This window comes from Xenopus tropicalis, chromosome 3, assembly GCF_000004195.4.
Source record: "Xenopus tropicalis strain Nigerian chromosome 3, UCB_Xtro_10.0, whole genome shotgun sequence".
NCBI classification, from domain to species: Eukaryota; Metazoa; Chordata; class Amphibia; order Anura; family Pipidae; genus Xenopus; species Xenopus tropicalis.
In genome coordinates, this window is record NC_030679.2 from 101,236,657 (window position 1) to 101,258,478 (window position 21,822).

General features: G+C 36.8%; 2 protein-coding genes across 2 annotated transcripts in view; both read right to left on the reverse strand.

Annotated features, from left to right (window-relative positions):
- Nucleotides 1-14,235, reverse strand: part of unc13c (unc-13 homolog C) — a 232,196-nt gene extending 217,961 nt beyond the window's left edge. The window contains exon 1 of the mRNA XM_031899178.1: nt 14,176-14,235. The gene's annotated coding sequence lies outside the window, so the exon portion shown is untranslated. The remainder of the gene's footprint in view (nt 1-14,175) is intronic.
- LOC116409541 (protein unc-13 homolog B-like) overlaps nt 13,950-21,822 on the reverse strand; it is a 39,549-nt gene continuing 31,676 nt past the window's right edge. Inside the window, exons 6-7 of the mRNA XM_031898213.1 lie at nt 14,176-14,239; nt 13,950-14,021 (exon numbers count right to left, since the gene is read on the reverse strand). Of these exons, the coding sequence (XP_031754073.1) occupies nt 13,950-14,021; nt 14,176-14,239 (136 nt within the window). The remainder of the gene's footprint in view (nt 14,022-14,175; nt 14,240-21,822) is intronic.

Consider the following 21,822-nt stretch of genomic DNA (forward strand, 5'->3'; position numbering starts at 1 on the left):
AGGGTCAATGCAGCTAGCTATCAGGAGATTTTGGAGCACTTCATGCTTCCATCTGCTGAAAAGCTTTATGGAGATGAAGATTTCATTTTTCAGCACGACCTGGCACCTGCTCACAGTGCCAAAACCACTGGTAAATGGTTTACTGACCATGGTATTACTGTGCTCAATTGGCCTGCCAACTCTCCTGACCTGAACCCCATAGAGAATCTGTGGGATATTGTGAAGAGAAAGTTGAGAGACACAAGACCCAACACTCTGGATGAGCTTAAGGCCGCTATTGAAGCATCCTGGGCCTCCATAACACCTGAGCAGTGCCACAGGCTGATTGCCTCCATGCCACGCCACATTGAAGCAGTCATTTCTGCAAAAGGATTCCCGACCAAGTATTGAGTGCATAACTGAACATAATTATTTGAAGGTTGACTTTTTTTGTATTAAAAACACTTTTCTTTTATTGGGCGGATGAAATATGCTAATTTTTTGAGATAGGAATTTTGGGTTTTCATGAGCTGTATGCCACAATCATCAATATTAAAACAAGAAAAGGCTTGAACTACTTCAGTTGTGTGTAATGAATCTAAAATATATGAAAGTCTAATGTTTATCAGTACATTACAGAAAATAATGAACTTTATCACAATATGCTAATTTTTTGAAAAGGACCTGTATAGTCACTCATACCTTTACAATCAGTCCATAATAAGGGAGGTATATCATATAATGTAATATTAATATTATAGAAGGACAAAATACATAAAGTAGAGAAACCAGCCTCCTTCACCACTAGTGGTCTATGGTAATAAGCATAATTGCAAAGTGCAACATACTAAGAACAGTACAATTTTTAAAAATAAAACATCTTTTTAAAACATATAAATAAAAAAGACTGCACACCATGGAGGAAAAAATTGTCGATTGTCACCCACCAAAATTCACTGATTATTCACTACCTGCAGCAGTTTAGATAAAGCATGCAAGTGAATACATTTCATTTAACCCCCGAGAGCCAAACTCCGAATCCATCTCGCTTTACATTGCAGTAAAAGTTTATCCCTGCCCCCACCCCTCCTCGGAAAAGGAACAAAATCAATCAGTATACTGTACATCATAGAGTAGTTAACTGTGTTTGTTAGCCAAACAATTCTTAGCTAATGGTGTATCTGCTTTACCTCTAGCCATCGCAGTTCTTATTTTAGATCTATGATTGTTCATTCTCAATCTAAGAGGTGACACATTTACTGACATAATAAAGCCCACAAGGGCAAGTAATTAAATACACTAAGGGGCTGATTTACTAAGACACGAATTCCGACCGAATTGGAAAAATTCCGATTGGAAAACGAACATTTTGCGACTTTTTCGTATTTTTGCGATTTTTTCGGCACCTTTACGACTTTTCGGAAATTATCGCATTTTTTTCGTTACCAATACGATTTGCGCGAAGAAACGCAAGTTTTTCGTAGCCATTCCGAAAGTTGCGATTTTTTCGTAGCGTTAAAACTTGCGCGAAAAGTTGCACTTTTTTCGTAGCGTTAAAACTTAAAAGGCGCGACGTTTCGCGCAAGTTTTAACACTACGAAAAAATCGCAACTTTTTGCGCAAGTTTTAACGCTACGAAAAAATCGCAACTTTCGGAATGGCTACGAAAAACTTGCGTTTTTTCGCAAAAATCGTATTGGTAACGAAAAAGTCGCGATAATTTTCCGAAAAAATCTCAAAATACCGATCATTACGAAAAAAAAACGCAATCGGACGCATTCGGCCCGTTCGTGGGTTAGTAAATGTGCCCCTAGGTAATTCGACAAACATGTAAGACTATATCTGAAAATGTGCAGAGATCTCAATAAATAAGAAAGTTATTTATTTTGCTGGATTTGAGTGCCATCTGTTACAGTCTAATGTTGTTGCTATGGATTGGGCTTCAGGGCAACAGAGTTTACAGATTTGAGCCCCATTTCAACTGTTGAACATTTTTGCACAGGATTGGGGAAACCACAAGTCTGACATTCACTACATTAATAGCATCCTGGTTTCAATTCAGGTAAGCAATGTCCCAGGGGTTTCTCCTCCAGCAAATCTGTGACAACCAACATGTCTCTTAAAGATCTGCCCTTTTGATATTCACATATTGGAGTGGGTGTATTTGTACAGTAAATGGCAAGTTAGAATTCATTTGTATAATTTGCCAATTTTTTTGGACAATGTCTCTCACTTCCAGGCTCATAGAAGTATAATCTGAACTGAATACCAATCCAACATGTTTTCTCGGTTTAGTTCCATATTCACTGTCCCTTACTGTATTTTATGCTCTCTGTAATTCCATTTCCAAATGAGTTTGTTCATACCCTCTCTCCACAAATGTATTAAGCATGTCATTTGCCTTTTGCTGAGGCACCTCAATATCAGAATTATTGCAAAAAACTTGCATAAATTGTGAATATGGAAAATTGTAACAATTTCAATAAAGTGGAAGGATGAAACTATGTGCATGGAGTACCATATTACGGTCCGTCTCCTAATTGTATAAAGTTGTTTCCACTCCATCATCAGTACTGTAGATTCTTACATCCAAAAAATTCACTGAAAATTGATCACACAACAGTGTAAATTTGACCGTCGGCAATGAATTCAAATAAGAAACAAACGATTGGATTCCAGCGTGGTCCCCATGCCAAATAAAGAAAACATCACTGATATATCTATGGTAAAAAAATCAATCTCTCAGAAAATTCAGCCTAAATATATTGTCTCTCAAATTGATCCATAAAAAAATTGGCAGACATTTGCCACATGGGGGCCACATTTGAACACATCGCTGTGTCTGTATGCTGCAAATAATAAGTTCCCTTGGAATAAAAATAATTGTGCGAAAGATATTTCTGTATCAGTATTTATTTTGATCTTTTGCTTGGTGTACTAACTTCTGTGCTTTATTTTTGTGCCTTAAGGTGTAAAATGTATGTCCAATATCCTGGCAGGCCACTGATCTTGAGAAGTGAATGATGAAACCAATCAGCAGCCAGCATGAAGCAGTTCGAAAGGTGGTTTTTCAACCTTAGCCTACAGGTTCTAACAATCTTACAGTCTATGTTTTTCCATTGCGAGCTGACATCTCACATTTAATATTTTGTCTTGCATGCATTATATGTTTTGTGGTTCTGCTTTATCTTAGATTTACAATTTAAGATGTGGCAAATTTTTCTGATAACAATAAAGTGTAAAAGCACTTTTAGTTCAAATTGTGGAGAATTTTACTGCGTTTAAATGCAAAATGAAGAGGAGTAGATTCCTTAAGGATGCTGGGCATAAAACATAGGATACAAGAGTAGTCATTCAACAAAGCCCAGCAAAAACCACACCCTATGGTGTCCATTCACTGAGCACTTGCATCTACATTAATAATCCAGCACAAAGTGCAGAACACATTCCAATTATTTGATCTGATCTTTTTATGTAGAAAGCACAAGTAAGCTCTCTGCCCTACAGATCCAGCAGCCCCCCCTTGTCCCAGTCCATGCACGGAAGGGAAGTGGGGGAGGAGAAGAGACAACACCAGGTCTGCTTCCTCAGATGGCAACAGACCCAGGAGAAAATGCATGGAGATGCCCCATTATCTACTGTATCTAGCAGTAATAAAAGAGAGGTGTCAACATTATTACTTTATTTTTCCCAGCACTTATTTCATTTATTTTTTTGGCAGCTACATTTTATTAAAGAAGCAATTCCACTTTACTCTTAACTTCTATGTTGTAGAATGTCCTGTTCTTAACAACATTTCAACTGGTCTTTTTTATAGTTAATTGCCTTCCTCTTCTGATTTTAAATGGGGCGCACTTACCCCTGCAGCCAAAGAACTCTTGCTTTGTGAGGTTACCATTTTCTTGTTACATTTTACTTTTACTTAAAGTAACTTTCTATTCAGACCCTCTGTTCTTCACCCTGTAATGTGGGCAAGGGGGAAGCTTTCCTCTTCTGTAGTCCTGTTAAGCTTCATATACTTTGCTGTGCTTAACCTTACATATCCACTGAGCCTTTAGACAAAAACACCTTCTAAGATCTTACAATATTGAGTGATAGAAAAGCTGCCAAAAGACTTGTCAGATCTTGCACTGTTTTAAGCAACAAATCAATAGAGTTTAAAAGTAAAATTGCTGGACATCACGCTCTCTCCCTTTGGAAAAGTAAGAAATTGCTTTACACATCTATTGATTCTAAAGACAGAGGTAGTATTATTTATTTCTTTGTAAGCAATGAGAAATTCTGCATTCCATTAAAATATGAATGATAGCTGCAGATACGTTTGTAACCCTGGAGTCCAAAAATGTCACACAATGTAAGGCAAAAGACATAAAATATGAATAATCATAACACATCATAAACACATCCAGTCTATTACATTTCACATGTCCTACTTTTAATATCTTGTTTACAAAGCCATATGAAATGTGCCACTTTCTCACACTGAACAGAGTTACATCCCCATTGACTGAAACTACCATAGAGTTACTGTGGCCTGACTTAGTGCAGATGTTTTAGCTTTTTGTGACAGTTAATAAATGCATCATACAGACTTTTCTCCTTAATTTCATTGCAGATGGCTAAAACTTAAACAGTATCTAGGGATTTGGCTCAGATGTCTCACTATGAACCATTATATTGCTCCATTTATATAGATCATTCTAACAGATTTTTCACTGAACTAAATGCAGAGTCCTGCTGTGCTGTGGTGTACCATGAGAGAGCAAAAAAAAGTTTGATGAATCTGTATATCAACAGAAACCGAAAAAGAGCTCCACAAAATACATGGTGGTATTTGAAAAAGGCCCAAGCTGCTACAGAATCTACTCCGCATCACCACCATTCAGTTCCCCTTTAGAAAATGCTGCTGAAAAGGTTAAAATATGAAATACGGTGACTAATACCCGATTTCATAAATATTTAATTTTCTACACTTTTGCTGTAATTGCTCTGCAATGAATATAATACTTCTAAGACTAATTTATCAGTTTTTTATCATGTAGACAGTATGGAAACCCTGTAAATTTCAAATCAAAGCTGAAATAACATGCAAAATACAAGGATTATTATTATTATTATTATTATTATTATTAACATGTATGTATATATATATATATATATTTATTTAAGCACCAACATATCCCATTGTACTGTACAATATATAATATTTACATTGAACATACAGACTACATACAAAAGACAATCTATAGAGGTAAATAGGGCCCTGCCCAAAAGAGTGTAAAGTCTAAAAAGAGAAGGGGTATAAGATACAAAGTGTGGGGATGGGCAAGATCAAGCATTGGCAAGGCCATAGATGTGGCATTGTGCATTGCATTTAGCAGTATACAGTGCACATTAAAGCTATTCTAAGCTAGATAAGGGTAATCTTCTCTAAAGATATATATATTTAAGAGATCTTTTGAAGGCAGAAAGATTGGGAGAAAGTCAGACAGAACATGGGAACTTCATTCTGAAAGGTAGACAAAACAAATGTGGTATGGCAGAGCATGCCAAAAACACAAAGCAAACAGTCCCTTGACTGCATAGATACACTATGTTTTTGTACTGTGTGTATTTTTTTAGACTTTTTCGTACTTTGTAACTATTTGGGCATCAATTTGTGCGACAAAATAGTATTTGTCACGCCGATTACAAAAGTTTCGTATTCATTGAAGCTTCATTATCGTGACTTTCCTTGGGCCAGGTTGGAGCTGCAGAGTGCCATTGAGTCCTATGGGAGACTTTCCTTGGGCCAGGTTGGAGCTGCAGAGTGCCATTGAGTCCTATGGGAGACTTTCCTTGGGCTAGGTTGGAGCAGCAGAGTGCCATTGAGCCCTATGGGAGACTTTCCTTGGGCCAGGTTGGAGCTGCAGAGTGCCATTGAGTCCTATGGGAGACTTTCCTTGGGCCAGGTTGGAGCTGCAGAGTGCCATTGAGTCCTATGGGAGGCTTTCCTTGGGCCAGGTTGGAGCTGCAGAGTGCCATTGAGTCCTATGGGAGACTTTCCTTGGGCCAGGTTGGAGCTGCAGAGTGCCATTGAGCCCTATGGGAGGCTTTCCTTGGGCCAGGTTGGAGCTGCAGAGTGCCATTGAGCCCTATGGGAGACTTTCCTTGGGCCAGGTTGGAGCTGCAGAGTGCCATTGAGTCCTATGGGAGGCTTCCAAAAACATGCACAGAAGGATCAAAGTCAGAAAGGTTTTCCCGCCGTTTACGATCGTTCAGATACCAAAATTTTGTGACTTTCAGATCGCCAATATGATATTATCGTGACTATTTTCCCGTAAGCATATTCGTGACATTTCCAATCATTAGAAATTATCGTATCTAATCCGAATTTTACCCATTTTGGGATTCGAACTCGTACTTTGATGAATCAGCCCCTATGAATAGTGTGTAGCACAAACCTCTGAGCATTACCTGTTGCACATGGCAGTAATGGCTATTTTATTTAGAGGTTTACGGTTCTATCAAAACTTTTCTGGCTCACATTTGTACTACCACTAAATTGTGTAAAAATGAGGAATAAATTGATGCGAGATACAAACTATGGTAAGTTTTAGTCATGTACCCCACCATGTCATTGAGCCCTTGTAGGATGCGTAGCACAGGAAAAGACAGTCCAACTGATTAATAAAGGCAAAATATGTGGTTTTAAAAGGTCAGTTTCTAATTATGACACTAATGACAAAGGATCTAAGCACAAGGCAGTGGTGCAAGTACTGCAGTCAGATGACTGGGATGTAAGATTTGTTACTTAATCTTTACACACTAATAGTACAGTGAAATATGTGTTTGTGTATGTGTTTAAAGTGTTTTCCTTTCTCCTAGAGAAAATAAATTATTGTGTGCCATAACTCAAAGCTCATTCATAAGATTGCAGATTTCACATGCTGACTATAAAAACATTATATTTTCTTTTATATAATTCTTATTTAACAGCTAAAATTGATAAGTAAATAAGGTACCAGTGCTACTTATGCAATAAACTTTATCAGAACTTACAGATGCTTAGTGTATTTGCTCATTGAACATTCCTAGAATTCTTTCTGGGAAAAAACCATAGCCCCTGAATTTAAACTCTCTACTTAGGTGAAATTCGCTGGACATCCAAGATTACATACACTCCACTTTCTCATACACCCACTCTGACACTGCACAGGATGAGTACCCTAAACTCTCTGGATCACGGCAAACACTATGTATTTTTACGATAACCTTAAAATAATTTACAGAGCAATACATCTGAAACATGCTTATAGAACATTTTCAACCTCTTTGCTCTTTGTTACCACATTATGTGAGGAGCATCTCATTAAGGTATAATAAAGAGCTGGAAAATGAGTTTGGCACAGGTGGCTTCCCTCTCTTAACTTCAATTTAGTAGAGGTTACAGTATTATCTGCAGCAGTAATAACAGCTTATAGAACAAGCATTGCTGCTATAGAACATAGCGGGGAACAGTACCCCACACAGTTATTGTCAAATTTCCATTACACCATTAGACAACATGTGGCTGCAATTTTATGACCCTAGTCTTTCGCCTGACCAGTGCAGTGTAGTGCACACAAAGTTCAAGTAATAGTATCATATGATATCAAACCATGCTTAGCTGGCTTTTTTGCCAGCCATAACGCTCTCAGTAGACTGTACAGAATGAGAGCAGCATGCAGTGTAATGATTCTGAGCAAAAAGAACAAGATAGTATATGGGGCCACATATTGTCTAATGGTGTAATGGAAATTTGACAATATCTGTGTAGTACCTCCCCAAAATCTTACAGTTTTGACTGGGTTCACAATAAATCACACATCCATAGCAGGAGAAATAACCCTGAAATTCAGTAATAACAGCAACCAAGCACTGCAAACTGGTCATTCATACAAATGTTTTGGATGGATCCAAGAATTATTCCTGCTTAGTCAACTTATGTACTCTACAGCATAGACTTCTATCATCAATGGAAACAATCTTTTTAAAACCCTCTTGGTAATATGCATGTACACTGTATACACTCTATTCGCTGTCACTTACTATTAAACATTGAGCTTCAAATTGTTTACAATGCCACGCCAGCCCCATGGTTGGCTTCAAAATTCAAAAAGTAGTACTAATGCCGGGGCTTATTTTTTTTTTTTTTTTTATATAAGGTCACTTATGCCACTTTATAAAAGCTAGGGCTACATAACTCTTTGGTGAAAGCGCACAAAATTCTGTGAAGCAGGAAACACATTTGCCCTACCTTAAACTTGTAGGCCATGTTCATTAACGTATCATTAGGTTCCCTCAGTACTTTATAAACAGCCACTTACACCAATGTATATTTGAATAATAACTCCTCATTATTATTTGTTCCTTATTTGCTTACTATTAATTGCTTTTAGAGCATCTTACTAAAATTATATATAGAACCAGTTAAGCATGTTCAGGAAACCATAGTTTCATTGGTTTAAGGACAACATCTGGTGTCACAGAGAAAATAAAAATACAAAAATAAACTATTTGGATGCTAAGCAAAGAATTGATATATCCCTACATTAGTGGTCACTCAGCCTGTGCTTTTAAAAGATGCTGTCCATTTCAACCCAAATGATATTTGTACATTTTTCTGTACCTTTAAAATTACACCTGGAAAAAGCAAGCATATGAATTTCAGATATATAGGTAAAGAAAATAATACCCAAAAAGGTGGCACAGAGGGCTTACCATGGCTAAGCAAATAACTGGATTTCAATAGATAGTTATCAAACCATTTTCATTGAAATAAATGCCCTATAGTGTGTCACATGTGACCTGTATGTATGTATGTATGTATGTATAACTTTATTTATAAAGCGCCACAAGGGTACGCAGCACTGTACAGTCTCACAGAATACAAAATTACACACAGGGAGGACAAGTGATATAATAAATAAATACAAAAAATATATATATGTATATATATTTAAGTGCCATGTGGTATGAGACACAGTAGGAAGGAGGTCCCTGCCCCGTAGAGCTTACAATCTAAGTATGCTTCATGATGATTCCAGTGCAGGATTGTAGAGAATGTGTAAGTAATATAAGCAAGATATCAGTCCTATTATTTATAAATTCAGACATTATTTATGTGTCTTACAAAATCTCCAAAAACTACATGAATGTTTTTTTCATATGATGTGACAAAGGATTAAAGCTCCTCTGAGGAGTTCAATCTGCCTCCACTGTCTCCAGATCATGGCTGCTCTAGCCACAACTGATAACTCATACTTGTCATTTTATCCTTTGCTGATCTCCCAAGGTAATTCTAATTAACCAGTTCTGCTACTCATACATTATTCATTCTCTTTCAGCTTTTCTGCCCTGGTGCCAAGATGGAAAAGGCATTTAAGACAGTTAAGAACAAAACACAATTGAGCCAGATAAATTGTGTATTTATAGCACATGGATGGCCTGTCTATGGCCCTCCAGCTCCAGTCAATGCACCTGTCAGGGAGTGCTGAGAGCTGAAGGTCAAACATCTATGTAATAAACCTATTAAGTGGACAGTTGAATGTCTTTCAATTTTAGGGCTACTTACAAATTCAGAGCAGCAATTATAATACAGGCATATCATATTCAAATGACACGCACAGTGAATTATGTGGGGTAAGTCACATTCTGAGAGGCTGCATACAGCTGAGAGAAAAATTACAGTATTTAATGGTTTAGCACATTTTATTTATTCTTGTCTTCATTATATAACAGACTTAATTTAAATTTAGAATGACAGTTTGTAAACTTCAGGGCAACATTGTAGCTAAGCCCTAAAAAAGTTCTTCTGCAAAGGAAATATGAACACATGCTTAAGTTTAACCTACATTAGATCCCACCTTTATTATATAAAATTGCGGATGTCTTGAAGCAAATCTATGGAGCTCTCCCTTGATTCAAATATCAACTTGCCTGGATGCAGATACCGAGCATAAAAGCACATAGTATCACACTTGCCAAATCATGCAAAACGTTAACATTGACACTGGAAATCCTTATGTGAATACACTTTCTCATTTTAACAAATTCTCAGTCCGGAAACCCATTATCCAGAAAGTTCTGAATTACAGGAAGGCCATCTCCCATTGACTCCATTACAAGCAAATAATTCTAATTTTTAAAAAATGATTTCCTTTTTCCCTGTACTAATAAAACAGTTACTTGTACTTGATTCCAACTTGATTACTAAGTAATTAATCCTTATTGGAAGCAAAATAAGCCTATTGGGTTTATTTAATGTTTAAATAATCTTTTAGTAGAGTAGATCCAAATTACAGAAAGATCCCTTATCCGGAAAACCCCAGGTCCTGAGCATTCTGGATATATATATAATTAGCCCTTAATGTGACCATCACGTTGTACATAGATATGAGCACATTTTATACATTTGTTATAAGATGATTATACTTCTGAGATTGTGAAAGCATAAATGTTCAAACAAATGTGAATTGCTGTGAAAGCATAAATGTTCAAACAAATGTGAATTGCTGTAATTGTATGCTTCTGAAGCTTTATTATTACTATGACAACAAACAAGTTTAATACAAAAAAGATATGAGCACATTTTTTTTTTTTGCCTGATACAGTTTTTTCACATTTTTTATGAAAATTTTAGTAAATGCACTAGTGATAGATGTGCCTCAAAAAAATGTCTGGTGGAAGCTTTCCTAGTCAGAGAATGACAGGGTCAGGCTGGGCCAGTGGGGCACCGGGAGAAAACCTAGTGGGCCCTGGCACCCATGGACCCCCTCGAGCCAGAACCACTTCCTTCCTCCCCTCCTGTTGGCCAAGGTCTGCAGGCCCCTACACCCCACTACTGGTTAGGATCTGTGGGCCCCGCACTCCCCTACTAGCTGATATCTTTGAGAAAAAGAGAGAGAAGTTACACGGTGGGGTGAAAAATTGTGACAGGGTGTTGGGGGGAAAGTGGGTCATTAATGGCCATCCAAGGCTCCTGGACACCCAGGCCGATACTGGAGAAGAGAAAAAGTTCTAGAGAAGGTTCTCTTTAAAATAAAATCTCTTTTAAATAACCTCTATATAGCTTTTGCAGAAGCTATTTAATAAACCAGGTATCTGTTGTAATAAAATCCTTGTCAACTGCTATGGTTAGCATATAATGTAGTCATTTTTTTCATTATGCTATTGCATGTCCCCAGAGTGAGTCTCTGCATTTTGTGTAGCTATTCTAAAGGATTGTTAATACTAATTCCCCATTTAAATATGCTACAAATAGCAGTCTCTGGTTTCCTTAAAAATAAAAAAGTGCTACAAATTGTATGCTTTGTTGCCGTGATTCTATTAATATGAGATTCCACTGCATTCAAGCAATGTGGGAACTGACTGTGCCCTCTCTCTCTCTCTCTCTCTCTATATATATATATATATATATATATAATTTACCTGTATATGTATATCATTTTCTAATTACCATTTTGCTTAGATTCAGAGCTCACTTTTTTCTTAACTTCACTTCAGTCAGTCCCCAGGGTCCATTAGCTCAAGTGGTTTAATTCAGAAGAAGAGTTTGCAATTTCAGCTACATGTTCAATCCCTCTAACTTGATAAACCTGCTGTAATTGGAGTGAGCATCGGCATTAATGACAAGTTGTTTTATTTCACTTCTCTGCTTCTAAGCCTAGCTTTTGGCAGATTTGTAATACACAGTATGTAAGCCCATGTACATTTCACAATCACTGTAATTTGTGTTTAGAAAATGAAACTAGAGAATGGAATATGTATATGATTTTCATGTGTGGCTCAAAGCAATAAATATGATAATGTCGGAAACACTATTTTTTATTTTCTATATCCCCTGTAATTACTTTAATGTGTAAACAGGACTTCCTCCTGTATAGATGGCAATATATTTCATCCACATGCACTGGTTTGTATAATAAAGCACAGCCTTTGAATGCAGGAATGCAGAAAAACTGTTTGATCTTTCACTGCCATTTCTGGTTCCAGCTACAAAACTACCTAATGTGAACATGGTACAGTGTCTTAGGAACTGGTAGAGGCAAGAGAGGTTACCATGTAAATCATTAACATGCCTATAATGCCTATTCTGTAAACACAGAGAGAGAAAGAACGCCTAAGAATATAATGAAAATCAGGTTAGGTAAATTGAGCCAAGGTACCTTATAACACAGCAAACAGCAAACACTATAAGTACAGTATGTATAAATTATGCCGGCATCAATAGAAAAATATTCACCTATTCATTAGTTTGGTTTTTTTTTGCCCAACAAATGATAGTACTGCCATATTTGTTATGTAGAAATTGTTCTACATTACAGCACCAAGCAAGATTTATGTTACAGATACAAGTAAGTTTTCTAGCAATAAATCTTCTGTCATCCACTTGATTTGTGCTCTCGTGCAAGCAATCTAACCATGCTGAGATACTTAATAATAAGGATACTGCTGTAAGCCAAGCCAAAACACTAAATGATGTCTATTTTTTTCATTTATATATGTAGAGTCTATGTAAGAACTGATCATCTGGTCCATTAAGATTTTTAAAAGCCTTCATCTCTTCATAAGAAGAAAAAGTCACCCTTGTATTATATTGTATATAACGTCATCTATGTTTCAGCTTTTCACGTCTTGTGCTTTTGTACTTTATTGTTCTCAGTCCTTTTGTATTTTGTCCAGCAGCCCCCAATGTATATTTAACCCTTCTATTCTTACCTTTTGCTCTTTTTCTCCAATGGCCTCTGCTGGTTTCTCTATTTTCCTTTATATTGTTTTTTACTTGGAAACAGGTGGCTTTTCATGCAATCTGTGTAGCTGATCTGATGACCACTGTAATAGTTGCATGACGTTTTCTTTGCTGATCCAAGGCTTTTCCATGTCTATGTATGTATTATAATCCTAATACTAATGTTATGACTGATTACTCATCTCATGACTTATAACTCATCTGCTCCAAATATTTTTGTGTACCCAATTAAAATTATAAATCAGGGGAGTCAGAGCAACTTTGCGATAAATCTAAAAACAGCCTGAATCTACATCCACACCTGGAACCATAACCAGCAAAACAAAGAAGGCCTCCTCTGCGGATGGCTTGGCTAATATGACAGAAACAAGCAAGCTGAACCAGGACCCAAAGGTCTAACAAGGCGCAAACAATTCACCTTATCTTATCTTAAGTGGATTTCAGCATTTTAAAGTATAAACTTGGACATCATGGACTTTAAAGGACAGAACTCAATCCGTTCCAGCCACCCAAATAACAATTCAAAAAGTAGATGGTTAAGTTGATTGCAAAAAGAAAAGTGCACAATGCAGAAAAAGTTAATTGAAGACTGGCTTATAGTAAAGTACTTTTAAACATTGCTGAAACTAAAATGAGCCATTTTTTTTAGGGCACTGGTTTCTGGATTTATTTTGGCATTTGCACATGCGCTTGATATCACTTTCGGAAGCACGGCCCAGATATAGACACAAATTTTCAGCGCGGCATATGCATTAAAATTTACAGTTCTGTATAGGTCTTAATAAAAGCTATATTTTTATTGAAATAATTATTTCACTGCTGCGTGGATTTTTTTGGTCGTTCTCCCTCTTTAGTTAACTTGCTGGGGGAAACTAATTGCCTGCTTCCCTTTCCCCTTTTGAATAGGCATTGCCATTTCAGAGAGAGACTGAGAAGACTACGGCAATTCTGGACCCCAGGAAGGCAGTGTGCAAAGTGCCATTTTGTGACCCCTAAAGGGTTAGAACAAGATATAATTAATTACCTTTTATATAAATTACTTATCTACATTTACTGCACCACTGTTTAGATGTGCCTGTGGCTGATTTCAGCTAAGTTTATATTGTTTTTTTTTATTATGCAAAAGAAAATAATACATTATTGTTGAAGTTTGTTTTTAAAATGAAATTGTTTCCTTAAAATGCAATCATATGATGACTCATGGTGCTATTCCTTTTATAGAAAGATCCAAATCCAAGCTTATAATACCAGCATAAAGTTTAAACAAAACCTGACAAACAGAAAGACAAAATAATGTGTTTACCAAATCAATTCTTAGAAATATAGATGTGCCACAAGCTTAAAGGTCAGGATAGAGAAAAACTCCAAAGCATTTTAACATGGAATTATACAGAATATCTATTGACATTTTAGAGACATATCACCTTTTGAATAGCTCTGCTCCATCTTTCTTTGGCAACATTGCTTGCAAAGATCACATCTTCATTCCTGAAAAATAGGAGATTTCAGCACAGTGTCAAATAAGTGTGTGAAACATGTTATTTTACAAGGCATACAATTTTATTGCCAACATCATATTTTCCTGCTTCACCTAGCGATATAATGTTTTTGGTATAATTCTAAAAGAAAACACTGTGACTTGCCTTTAAAGGAACAGTAACACTAAAAAAGAAAAAAATCAAAGTAATTAAAATATAATGTACTGTTGCCCTGCACTGATAAAAGTTGTGTGCATGCTTCAGAAACCTTACTACAGTTTATATAAACAGAGCTGCTGTGTAGCTCTGTGTTGATATGCTGGCCCAGGGATCTTCTCAGCAAGCACCACAGAGCCATCCTCTTCCTGCTTTTTCTTTCTTTACACAGAAATCCCAACTTTGACAAAAAAGCCATTTTTATAACTCTACTGTGCATGCGTTGCTCTGTGGTGCTTACTGAGAAGAACTCCGAGCTGGTGCAGTTTTCTGATAACAGAAAGTCAGTACTTTAGAGCATCTACACTCAAATGTAGTAATGAGCGAAATGTTTCACCTCGAAAAAATGCACATAGACTCTAATGGCTGCAAAAACAGAAACGTTTGCACACTAAAAAAAGTTTTGCAAGTTTTTGCCATTTTGCATTTTTTTTCAGTGAAGTGAAATGGGATAGATTTACCCATCACTACTCAATTGCAAAAGTTGTGCACAGCCAAACTTATATTACAAAAACTGCTATAAGACCGGCACACCCTATTAAAAATTTTTAAAAAAAGTGTGTGACTTTATTCTAAACACAATGTATAAAAAAAATCCAATGTTTCAGTCCTTTCTAGTACCTTTCTCAAGGATATATATTTAACCCCAACATTAGAACATAAATGCTGTCTCCCAGTCTCTCTTACTCAGGAATAAGCAGTGCTGTTAGTTTTATATATCAATAGTTGTATTAGCACAGTAAAGAAAAATACAGCTATGAGCCATTGTCACATCATTTTTATTATAACTGAGTGCTTGGAGCTCTTATATGACAGTTGAAATTTTTATCTGACATCTAGGGGCTGATTTACTAAGACACGATTTCGAATCTGAATTGGAAAAATTCCGATTGGAAACGAACATTTTGCGACTTTTTCGTATTTTTTGCGATTTTTTCGGCGTCTTTACGATTTTTGCGTAAAAACGCGAGTTTTTCGGCGTCTTTACGATTTTTGCGTAAAAACGCGAGTTTTTCGTAGCCATTACGAAAGTTGCGCAAAGTCGCGATTTTTTCGTAGCGTTAAAACTTGCGCGAAACGTCGCGCCTTTTAAGTTTTAACGCTACGAAAAAGGCGCGACTTTGCGCGCAAGTGTTAACGCTACGAAAAAATCGCGACTTTGCGCAACTTTCGTAATGGCAAAAATCGTAAAGACGCCGAAAAACTCGCGTTTTTACGCAAAAATCGTAAAGACGCCGAAAAAAATCGCAAAATTACCGATCATTACGAAAAAAACGCAATCGGACACATTCGGCCCGTCCGTGGGTTAGTAAATGTGCCCCCTAGTGTTTATCATGGCCATTGAAAAACATTGACATGCTTATATGTTGCTGTGAATTACCTGTGTTTCTTGAAGTACTTTTAGTAATACTGTATGTGCCCTTACTTGTCTCTGTATAATGAATGTAAAAAGGTAGTGATATAAAAGATTAAAAGACAGCATCCCTGTGACATAGCACAAAGTAAATTCTAAAAATGTATGCTTGGAAAATTTGCTCCCTAATAAATCTTTGCAACAATGGCACGGAAGCATGTGTAGTCAAGAAAAACTCACATAGCACTTTTTAAGGTGTTCCCAGCTATCTATTCCTGAGGCAGGTATGGAATCCATTACCCGGAAACCCATTATTTAGAAAGCTCCAAATTATGGGAAGGTAAACTCCCATAGACTCGATTTTAACCAATACTTCATAATTTTAAAACAGATTTCCTTTTTTCTCTGTAATAAAATGGTACCTTGTACTTGTACCCAACTAAAATACTAACTAAAAAGAATCCTTCTTGTAGCAAAACTATCCAAATTATGGAAAGACTCCTTTTCTGGAAAACCCCAGCTCCTGAGCATTCTGGTCTTATACCTGTACCTTTCTTTACCTCCCATTAAGATTGTAGCTAGTGATAAGTGACATTTTTTGAAATGGGCATTTTTTTTTTTTTTTTAGCAAAACTGCAGCATATTTTTAAGGCAAGAAAAATACAGTAAGTAAAAAAGTGCACAAAAAAGCCCACTGGATGTAATGCATTTTGCAATACAAAAAAATGCCCATTGACTTGAATGTATTTGGTCGGAATTTAGTGCGTTTTGCAAATTAGCTATAGCCAAAATCATCCCTCTGATATTAATGATGTGAGCTGTGAATTGGAATTGAAATTAAATTTTTATGGTGAGATTTTTTTTCAACTAGACATATCCAATGGGCGAAACAGGTTGGAATGAGCAAACTGGAAAATGCTGTCCACAGAAATTAGGTAACACTATCCTTGCGGTAAGTTACCCATACAAATCATCATGGCCCCTGTGACTTTAAAAACAGTGTGAACTATTATAGACACATGAAAATATGCTTTATATTTATCATTTATAGATTTTTATCTAAACGTTCAGTAAAACTTATTTGCCTCAGTTTTGTGCCCAGGGAGCCCTAAGCATCTAGATATGTTATTTGCTAGAGTGGGGGCTGGCATTCTGTTAGTCATTAAAGCAGCCTGTTAAATCCTAACCATAAACTCCCATGGTCTCTGGTGACCAAATGAAAGTAAAAAATGGTAGATTACTTACCAAGGGATAATATTTGAACACTACCCCTCTGAGTAAAGCATTGTATTTTATGCAGCACAATAAAAGCAAATACAATTTAGTTTATGAGTTCCCAGCAGCTGATAAATATATGTCCCACTGACAGATTTTAAAATAGTAGTACATTTCTTAAACAGAGTTGATATTATTCTCAGTGTAACCAGATATTTAGTTTCTTGTACTTTATGAAAATAAACTCACCTCATTAAAGATGAAGGAAGCTAAACTTTTTTTAAAGGGGACCTGTCACCCAGACATTAAAAGCTATTTAATAAAAGTACCCCCCCCCCTTTTATTTTAAAAAAAATTCCTGTTATACCTGTACCTGTCTCAGGCATAGAGATGGGGCAGTAAATTACTTTCACTTTACATTCAGCATTTCCTATATCACTGCACTCCTCTCATTGCCCCTCAGTCCTCCTCGCTGTCTATTACTGTGTAATCTGGGCATGGGCATTCTGGCACATACACAAAATTTTGGGGTGACACTCAACTTGCCTCAATATCAGTGCCCACAAAATTGCATCTGCCTGCTTGCTGTAATTGTGTAATTTCAAGACAGAAGGGTACAAAATGTAAATAATTTACTGTATATAGCGTAAGTAAAGTTTATTTTGTGCAATTAAAATGATAGAAAAGGATTTGGCATTATGTCTTAGGGTGACAGGTCTCCTATAAGCAGCATCTCATCTATTTGGTAAATGCTCAGTTATTTTTGGTAAGTAATATTTACATCATTTACAACTTAACTGTAAATTATACTCTGTGTATGTTACCATTACTGATGAGCAAATCTGTCCCGTTTTGCCCAAAAATTCACAAAATTGGTGAAAAATCTGCAAAACAGCGAAAAATTTGTGAAATGTGTTTGTTGTGGCTTCTGCATTACTTTATTTACATGTACGACTACTTTTAACATGTGTGCAACAATTTGTTACATGCGTACGGCTACTTTTTTATGCATGTCATTTTTCTCACTCCAAATGCATTAACATTAATGCACATTTTTTCTCTGCAAATTTTTTGTTGCTGTAGATTTTCGCCGCATTTTGTCAAAAACATTTCAGATGGGTAAATGTGAAAAAAAATGTGCTCATCACTAGCTACCATGCTTTCTACAAAATGTGTATTGTCTTTGTATTGAGAACAGTAGTGAATAGAGTGCCATTTCCATTTTACCGATTATCTAACCCTGCAGTCAAAGTTTGTCTCCATTATGCTTCTTCTTTTTAAAGCACTGATGCAAAATTACCTTTTTAATGTGACATTGGTTTATATAAAAAAGCAAGGGCTATACAATTAAAATATACTGCTTGCATAAATATTAAATAACTATTTTGTGCAAGCTTTTTGTTAGACATAAAGGGGGTCATGTAATGAAAGGCACAAAGTTTGCCCAGGAACAGGAACCTATAGAAACCAATCAGCAGGTAGTATTTACTGGCCACCTGTTTAAAAGCAAACATCTTATTGGTTGCTATGGGTTACTGCTTCTGGGCAAACTTTTATTACATATGGAAGCTAGTAAGACAAAAAGAAGGTAATGGGTGCCTCAGGGATTCTGTTAGCTAACAGGTGTTAACTGTAGTCTGGAATGTCCCCATTATGCTGTTTTGCCATTGATAAGAAGAAATACAGGTATGGGACCTGTTATCTGGAATCCTCAGGATCTGGTATTTTCCAGATAAGGGGTCTTTGTGTAATTTGGATTTCCATACCTTAATGGAGATTAAAAATTAAATAAACGCAATAGGATTGTTTTGCCTCCAAAATCTAATCCATGCGGGTGATTTGTCGCAGCAACGCAATTATACTCTATGGGCGAAAAGTTGCCGTGATTAGTTGCCGTATCTGGGTTAATTAAAAATGGTGTCGACTAATCGCCCTGTGTGTCTACGCCCAAAAAGATTCCCAGAACTCTGATAATGTAACGCGTCCAAAAAATTGTTGGGGGCGTAAACAAACTATGCGCGAAATCCATGGCGAAGTTTGTTGCCCATTTTGTGAGACAATCCGCCAGTGGAGAAACACGGAAATTGCCCGCAAACCTATGCCTGCCCAATAGTTTCGGCCATCGCTACTATTTGCCCAATACTTTTACATTACCTATCTGATCCCCAATATGAGGGGGCTGCTAAATTTGGGCAGCAGTAGTCTTAGTAATTTAAGTAACAATTACTTACAAAAGCAGCCCTATGAGCGGGGAAATGATGAATATGACCTATAGGTATCTTTTTACATACATTAATATTTTGAAGATTATTTGTTTAGCATCAGCATCCTTTTAACTGCATTCACGCTTACTCAAATGTTTTAGTCTTTATTTTTCAAAGCAATAATGTGTACAGAAATGCTTTTCTAGAAGCATTTTCAGCTCATTTGACCAGACATTATCCATGGCTCTCAACAAATCTGCCACCAAATTAGATGTCAGTCTGTGTTTGCATTTAATATAATTTATGTTTCACAAGATAAATGCAAGCAGGGTGTTGTTCTGAGCACTGCCTTCCTCAGCAAGGCAAAACCTTTTTATCCAAAACAAGACAGCAAACACAATTTCCTTCTATTTTTAATCAAAACCCAGAGGAATCTATACAGCAGCAGCCTGCGACACTCTATACTTTATCAACTTCACACAGTGCTCTGCACAAAAATGTATCGATATTTCGTTTTAGGCAAAACAAGCTCAAATGTAGCTATGGAAATACCTATAATGTTGGCTCAGGTTTCTGTCATCCTTCCTACTTCTGGGAGTTTTTCCCTAAATCAAAAGTTACAGATCTGGCCTCACAGCCACTGATATCAATACCCATCTGTTGAGATGGCAATAAGCCTAAAATCATGCCACACTAATATCGACATAAAAGCATAAGTACCATAAAATGGATGAATTCAGGTAGTCAAGAGAGAGAAAGAAAATAATATTGAAGAATAAAGGGGAACCATTGGAGCTACAGAATGAGAAACCTGAAATGAACAGGGAAATATATGTATGTGGTTTCTATTTGCAGATACTTTACAGATTTTCAAGCAGAAAAACTACAAGGCTGATTACCAAATTCTGACGCAAACTACACTGGTTTCTGAGATTGCGCTGGATGCACCTCCCTTCCTTTATGTGTGATCTAGTTACAGTGTAATTGGTGTAATGCACTATGGGCAGCCATCAGAGGCGGGCCAAGTTGGGCGGGCACCCTAGACGACCCAGCCGGCCACCTCGACCCCCACCGCTTCACTTGGCCCTCTCCCCCCCCAACCCCGTGCGTGCACAAATGCATGCACATACTGGGACGCAGTAGAGGGGGGCACACATACCCAATGCAGGTGTAGAGCGCCGGGAAATCCGCTGTTGGGGTAAGAGATCCAGGACTAAGGTTTGGCAACAGAGGTACCTGCCTAGCGCCACCTCACTATTGCGCCCTAGGCAGGTGCCTCTTCTGCTCACCCCTAGTTCCAGCCCTGGCTGTTATAAGGAAACAAACGGGAATGTCACTTTGCAGCTACCATTATTTATCCTATTTTGTAAAAGCAAGCACTTTAGAGCGTTGAAGGGCAGTATATTATTAGAGCACAGCTTAGAAACTCACTTTAGTCAGATAGCCTAATTCAATTAAGTTAAGATATATAATCTTATTAATGCTAATCGAAGGCAAGGCAACCAAAAATGTAGCATAAACTAATTTACTGGGAGTGATGGGTTAATAAATTCTTCTAAATTGCAACAAGGGAAACAGTTTTCTTCCAGAATAATTCATACTGAACCCTATCGCTATCTAATTAATTCTTAAATTTATCTACTAAATCAGTTGTTGCAACTTTGGGCAATGCATTCAACAACATTAACATCCACCTACTAAATAACACAATAGAAAAGATCAGCAAAAATATCCATGCAAGTACTAAATCCAGGTGTAGACCAGTCAAAATAGGCCCTGGTATTACAGGTACATACTGTAGAGTCCCAACCCCCCCCCCCCAAAGGCTTCCAAAAATAGTGACTATGACATTTTACAGCACCAACTACTAGTGATGAGCAAAATGTTTTGCCAGACATGGATTTGCAGCGAGTTTCTGTGTTTCGCCATTAGCAGATTTTTTCCTGAAACAGTCAAAAAAATTTGCCATGGAAATATTTGCTGCGCAACAAAAAAGCCATTTTTTAAGTGTCATTTCCCGTGTTCCACAAATTTTTTGCTGTTTTGCAAATTACATTTCCAGGTACAGGTATAGGACCCATTATCCAGAATGCTGTGGGCCAAGGGTATTCTGGATAAGGGGTATTTCTGTAATTTCGATCTCCATACCTTGTCTACTAAAAAATCAATAAACCTTTAATTAAACCCAATAGGATTGTTTTGCACCCAATAAGGATTATTTATATCTTAGTTGGGATCAATTACATGGTTCTGTTTTATTACTACAGAAAAAAAGGAAATCAGTTTTAAAATTCTGAATTATTTGATTAAAATGGAGTCTATGGGAGACAGGCTTTCTGTAATTCGGAGCTTTCTGAATAATGGGTTTCTGGATAAGGGATCCCATACCTGTACCAAATACTAGGACTGCACAGAAAGTAACATTATGTCTAAGGGAATCAGCATATCAGTCGCTTTCAAGTGATCTATTTAAGATGTGCATCTCCTTTTACTTAGTTATTCTTTGTCAGTGAAAACACAATAATCCAAGTGTATTTTCTGCATTTTAAACACTGTCTTGTTTTTTTCTTTTGATATGAATAAATCATTTGCTGAGCATTTTGT